The sequence below is a fragment of the Priapulus caudatus genome, unplaced genomic scaffold (genome assembly GCF_000485595.1).
Source record: "Priapulus caudatus unplaced genomic scaffold, Priapulus_caudatus-5.0.1 Scaffold6012, whole genome shotgun sequence".
In the NCBI taxonomy this organism is placed as follows: Eukaryota; Metazoa; Priapulida; class Priapulimorpha; order Priapulimorphida; family Priapulidae; genus Priapulus; species Priapulus caudatus.
This window is the reverse complement of record NW_014583073.1, coordinates 1-6,408: the sequence shown is the minus strand read 5'-3', so window position 1 is coordinate 6,408 and position 6,408 is coordinate 1. Positions and strand designations below refer to the sequence as shown.

At 43.1% G+C, this 6,408-nt stretch overlaps 1 protein-coding gene across 3 annotated transcripts; it reads left to right on the top strand.

Moving 5' to 3' along the window:
* Window positions 1-401: 401 nt before the first annotated feature.
* LOC106820040 (tetratricopeptide repeat protein 27-like) lies at window positions 402-6,324 on the top strand. 3 transcript variants are annotated; one of them, XM_014824597.1, is made up of 7 exons: window positions 402-531; window positions 3,452-3,629; window positions 4,494-4,620; window positions 4,809-4,940; window positions 5,239-5,347; window positions 5,572-5,611; window positions 5,821-6,324. In XM_014824597.1, the coding sequence occupies exons 1-7, from the start codon at window positions 471-473 to the stop codon at window positions 5,993-5,995; spliced, it is 822 nt and encodes a 273-aa protein (XP_014680083.1). In that variant the 5' UTR covers window positions 402-470; the 3' UTR covers window positions 5,996-6,324. The 3 variants fall into 3 exon arrangements, with proteins under 3 accessions (XP_014680083.1, XP_014680084.1, XP_014680085.1); XM_014824598.1 differs by having other exon boundaries at window positions 468-544; window positions 5,821-6,323; XM_014824599.1 differs by lacking the exon at window positions 402-531 and adding an exon at window positions 600-660 and having other exon boundaries at window positions 5,821-6,323.
* The last annotated feature ends 84 nt before the right edge of the window (window positions 6,325-6,408 follow it).

Below are 6,408 nucleotides of genomic sequence, written 5' to 3'. Positions count from 1 at the left end.
CCTCCTTCTCCACCAGCTTCTCCCCTCCTCCTCCACCACCTTCTCCCTTCTCCCCCTCCTCCACCACCTTCTTCCTTCTCCCCTCCTCCTTCTCCACCAGCTTCTCCCCTCCTCCTTCTCCACCACCTTCTTCGTTCTCCCCTCCCTCCTTCTCCACCAGCTTCTCCCTTCCTCCTTCTCCACCACCTTCTCCCTTCTCCCCTTCCTCCTTCTCCCTTCTCCCCTTCCTCCTTCTCCCTTCTCCCCTTCCTCATTCCTAGACATATTGAGTCGGTCATACGGCCGCCGTGCGTATAGCCATATTGAATCTGGCTATACGCACGGCGGCCGTGTGGGTGTTACGTGTACTTATGAAGATAAATGTTTAATATTGACATACTTCTTGCTATACGTCTATCCAACATGTCTGCGCACTAAGCAAGCATGTATTTTGTAAATTGAATATTATTGAGAATAGCGTGTGTCAAGAGATGGAGCGTTCACATATAACTGACTTTATATTTACAGGTTGCGAATCTCTGGCAAAACCTAGTACGTTAAGCTGGTAAATTTTACCTTGGCTTAGCACCCTGATTTATTAAGCTGTATTTTTAGTTACATTTTCATTGACATTCACATTGTCATGACATGAGTCATTACATTAAAATCCAGAGAGACCAGGTACAAGATTTCGTTGCGCAAAAGATGCGTTGTTCCCTGACCGCCGAGAGCAGTTATTGAGTTAAGCAGCGCACTTCCACGGGAGCTGCATGGGCGCATGCGACCGTGGGGTGTTGTTTGTAGCATCTCGCGCTGCCTGCTATACGGATTTGCGCGCTGAAGGAGGGCGCGCGCGCGAATCCGTATAGCGGGCAGCGTAACATCGAGCAGTTTTCGTCACACGTACATCGGCTCGGCTACGGCGGCCTTGGGGGGGGGCTTTTAAATTATAGATTCACCCGCGTTTTCACATCCTCGCCGTCGTCCCGTCACCGGCCGTATTTGCGTACCATATCTGGCACATATTGTCACCTGCCGTGACTAACAATTGTCACCTAGTCACTTCATGCTCTTTACACGGTCTCCTCACCCTGTGTGTATTCATTTGCTATAGTATGCACTAGATATCAATAAGGTATCTATATACAGTAACATATGCATCAATGCTGCCGCAGCCAGGCACGTATGCAAACAACGCAGCCACGCTGTGCGCGCTGCCGCTCTATTCATAAATATGGTCTGCTCAATGACGTAGAAAAAAAGAAATGTTGAAAGAGAGAGAGTGTGTGTGAGAAAGACAGTGTGTGTGTGAGACAGAGACAGATAACAAGAGAGAGAGTCAGAAAGTGAGCACACACGAGAGAGAGAGAGTGAGAGACAGAGAGCGAGAGAGAGGAACAGGCAGAGGTGCAATGAATTGGAAGCAGACCGGGGGGAGCAACGGAGAGAGAGGGAGAGACATACAAAGAGACAGCGACAGAGAGAGAGGAGAAAGAGGAGGGGGAGCGGAGAGTTGAGGGGCGGGGGTGCGGAGACACAGGAGGGGGACACGTTCAGAGAGCGGGGGGTCGAGGAGGGGGAGAGAGAGCAATAAGGAGCGGTGAGCGTGGGGGACGAAGGCAGGAGGGGAAAAATAGAGGCAGACAGAGGAGCTGAGGAGCGGGGAACGGAGAGAGGGGAGCAAGCGGAGCAGAGAGAGGGTTGGGGGCAGCAAAGAGGGGGGTTAGCGATTTCACATATATAGGCATTGGTACTCGTCGAACGACCAGCGACCGACGACCGGACGAAACCAGGAGCACAAGTGACGAGAGAGAGACAGAATGGCATGTGCTGACATTGTTCATCGAGAATTGTAGGTTGTTTACGTGGCTGAAAGATTTTGCTGGGAGCATCATTAAGTATTCGTATTCTCCACGTATTCTGGTCGCCACAGGTCCACGTATTCTCTCGCTTCGCCGTATTCGTAAAAACATGTGTGATTGACATCACGGTTTGTTCAGCAACGGACGACGTCATCACCTAATGGCCAATGAGTGAGCATGTGGTCGGCGATTGACAGCATGTCTTGGCCTTTCTTGTAGCAGCGACTACGTCTTAATCTTGAGGCACGCGACTCCCACGAGCAGTTCTGGGCCATTTGGAGATGGCCTCTAGGCGTCGATCGCGAAATGTCGCTTGGAAACCGCCCCGTTTTCGGGGCGTTTCAGAGCCGTTCAGGTTAGTCTGTCTAAGAGGACAAAAAGGGGTGGCGTGTTCGCGCTCACAAAGCTATATGTAAACAAATACGTGCCTTACAGTAACGTGTGTTGCGAGGTGCCTGCCTCCGATATCCATTTCGACGCCCGCTAAGCCAAGCATAAAGCGAGCGGGCATGACGTCACAGACAGCTACGTTCATTGGCTAAAACAATCGAGTAGTGCAGGTAGGGATTTTCGGAATTATTTAATTGTAAGAAAAACTTCAATGTTTAATGAATGACGCACTCGTTCACTTCCGAAAGCGAGTAAAAATGCCAAATATTTCCACTTCGATGCGAAATGCATCGGCCGGGCCTTTCATTATTTACGAAAAGCAAACGGTCTCGCCAAACACCTACACGCAGTAACTGGTCACGTCGGTGACGCCCCATTCATGCCCATCAACAAAGAAGGCGGGGCTTATTCTGATTACAGAGATGTGAAAATGCGACAGAAGGACTTAGCGCAGTGCGCTAAACAGCATGTTATTTTCGTATTTGTGGCAAACTCGTAGGAAACGGTTCTGGCGTAGCAGAATGCCCTAGTTCCTGAGATCGGCGATTTGCTGGTCCAATGGGTCCCCCATATTTAAAAATATCAAAGACTGGTGCGGCGTAGACCGATTGGAAGACAAAAAGTGTCAAACCTCGGCGCGCCTCGTCATCATGGCCACATCACGTCAAGTTCGAATTAGTTACAACGACAAAGCTTAGAATTAAGTTAGGGTACTGGTGACGGTTAAGTGACTAGTCCCTTTATACTAAGGGGCTCTGAGTAATAGCCTCGCAGAGTAACCTGACACTTTTTCACCAGACATTGACACTGTAAAGTGTAAATAGTTTAAATTCTTTTGGACACATTGATTTAACATTGAGACAGATACTGTGCGCCACCAACGAGGCCTAGTCTGGTTGATCTTCTTACGCTCTTTCAAGAGCCCAGCTCAGTATATGGAAGAAGAAGAAGAATAAGGGGGTTCCTGAGTTGGTTAACCGTTACTCGTTAGGGAGTCGGAGAGAGTGGTCATGATTTACTAAGTAATTTCTATTAAATTAATATTATATTTTGCAGCGCCGCATTGGTGAATGTGTCAGCGAGAACATGAGTTTATCTGCTCGTCACTGTCAGTTTACTGTGCTATGCAGTAAAAAATCCTAGTTGGTGGGAATCTCCAAACTACTGTTCTGCTACTACTTCGTACTCCTAATCTGCATCACACCTGTCTTTCTTTTTAGACACTGAGGAACATAATAGTGTCATGCAAAAGCTATCAGAAGGAGACTACACTGGTGTGCTAGTAGACACTTACAGCATCTTGGTGCCTTACCTATCAGCTGATGCTCCGATCACCGATAAGTTGAATCGTGGATTGCAACAATATCTTGATGCGGATGGTGATGAGAGACCTATGAGGTTTGTATCGCAATCATTTTCCACTGACGTACGCAATACAGGTTGTGCATCCCTTATTCGAAAATCTAAAATTCAAAAAACTCAAAAATCTGGAAATTTATCTGAATGCTGGCATGGTCCAGGAGTGAAAAATTCCATTATTTTTCATGATGAATTTCAATGTTTCACAACTTTTGCTATTGGTGATTGCCAAGGTGGACTGCTGTGTTAGGGATAGCTTACCTTTCTGATGCTTTCGTGTGGATATTAGTATGATTTCATGCACGAAATAAAAAAATAAAAAATATAATTGGGTGTAGGTTCTGTGTGTAAGCTGGAAATGAAACATTCAAATGAAACACGAATCATCACGACTTAATGAACTTCGTATTCCCAATCCCGAGCTACCACATTATATAGGTATACACTCACAATATACAGGTATTCAAAATTTGGAAAATACTGGAATACGAGAAACTTCGGTTACAAACTTTGGAACATGGGGTGCTGAAGCCGTATCAGTATTTTTACCTAGGTAATGGCAATTCACACACACAGATAGTTTAGCTCATAGGGTCTATGTCCCCCAGGGTACTGCCGGAACGTACCCTGGTCATTATTTGATATGGTTAGGGTTAGGATTAGGGTTTGGGTTCGGCTTAGGTAGTAGGCGTAGGCGACTTCCTAGACTCGTTAGTGGAGTAGGCGAGGTACGGTTCGGCATATTAGATAGTACCAGGGTACGTTCCGGTATACCGGACCGTACCCAGGGTACATTCCGGCAGTACCCCGGGGGACATAGACCTTCTCAGCGATAGTTTAGCTGTAGAGTAACTATTTTGTATGCTGTATAATTTTACATTGTGTCATTTTTTTATTTTACAGGGAGAGAAGGCTTATATTCGCTGCGATAGCTGCAATGAATTTGTTTATACAGAACAACTGGACAGGTCCCCCATCCCAGTTACGCCCATGTGACACATTACCTATATTGTTTGGTCCTAACACACTGGTATGTGTAATCACAGGCTTTTAAAATTATGCTAGATCTGGAAAGGACTGTATATAATAATATCCTATTTATAGATTCAGCATCAAAACATCAAATGAATTAAATGTAAATATCGCTCCTGAAATGCATCCTGCACAATAATACCCACAATAATTAATATATTATGAACCATTTAACTAATTATCTAGGCTGGAGATATCCGATGTCAAGTGTTGAAATTACTGGCTGTGGACGGAAACCCCATCTATCAGCTTGTAGTCTTTCCCGAGTACTTCTATTTTGCAAGGATGGTATTAGTCTCAAGCCAACAGCTGTTAAAGGTTTGTCTGGTTATCTAAATTTATAATTCTTTGTTGGAAATCTGTTATATTTCATGATAATGTATCATAGGTCTAATCAAAAGATTTTTTTTGTAAGTTACGAGTATTTATACCTATGATACATTATCATAAAATATAATAGATTTCTAACAAAGAATTATAAATTACATACATATATACATATACATATACATATACATATACATATACATATACATATACATATACATATACATATACATATACATATACATATACATATTATGTTATATATACATATGATGTGTGTTTGTTTCAGCATACATGCTGTGAGCTGTTGTCGGTCAGGTGTTTGTGGCTTCATCAACAGCTGCTTGATGAGCAAGCATCCGTCATCAAGAATGAAATCTTAGCCCTCATAGAATCTGGTAAAGATTAGCAGGATGTATAAACATTAACAGCTTATAATACAATTTCAATACCATACAAAGCTTTTGTAAACATCTTTTTTTATAATGCATGCCAAGTCAAAATATAACTGTGTGTTAATTAGCTATTATTTGAGCTTGACTGTAATGCTTTACTGTTATTGTTCATGTGTGACTGACTGCCAAAGACTGTACACGTGCATTCTTGTTTGTCATTTCTGCAGTGTCATCAAAGGAGTCGATAATGACTGGTGGCGAGAGCAGGTATGATCGTTAATTGCATATGGATTGCATTGTGTAATGCCATTCAATGGAGAATAACGGAAGTGGGAATGTAGTACGAAATTACGAAAGTAGGAAATTCAAACAAACGAATCACAGTTATTCACATTCAAAAAACGTAGATATTATCTGAAATAACTTATACATTCGTTGGTAACTGTATTTCAAAATTTGCTTTTCTTTGTTACAAGGCAAATTGAGGAGTTCCACATAGAGGCTGGCCATATATGTCTGTACTATTATGAGTACAAAAAAGCTAAAAGCCATTTTTTGGCTAGCACCAAATTGCTTGGAATGGAGCTAGACTTTACTGGTGAGTTATGTTTATTTACTGCGGAATTGTTGATCCACCATACCCTAAAGTAGATTCATAATGCGGTTTGAAAATTGTAGATGAATAAATGTGTCAGTCTTGTCCATCTGATAGTAAAATCATAGAAAAAGCTAACAACTAGTCAATTTTTTTTAAATGCCACCATCGTATCAACAGCAAGTGCAGTGGTTGGCCCCGTTTCATGGCATGCTGTCTTAGAAAATTGTATATCAACAGCAATAAACCACCATCAATGGCCCACTTAATGCTTTTCCTTTTTTTAGTGCCCTTCACATAAATTCCATGTTGCATAAGTTATCACACGTTATCCTGCGTAAAACGAGTTGCGATCCAACAGCCCGTGGTGCACTAAAATATCTGATTAAACTAAAGGCAACACTTAAAGGCATAATTCGACCATCGATTATGCAAAGTTGACGAATGCTACAGTAACTGGCACCTTGTG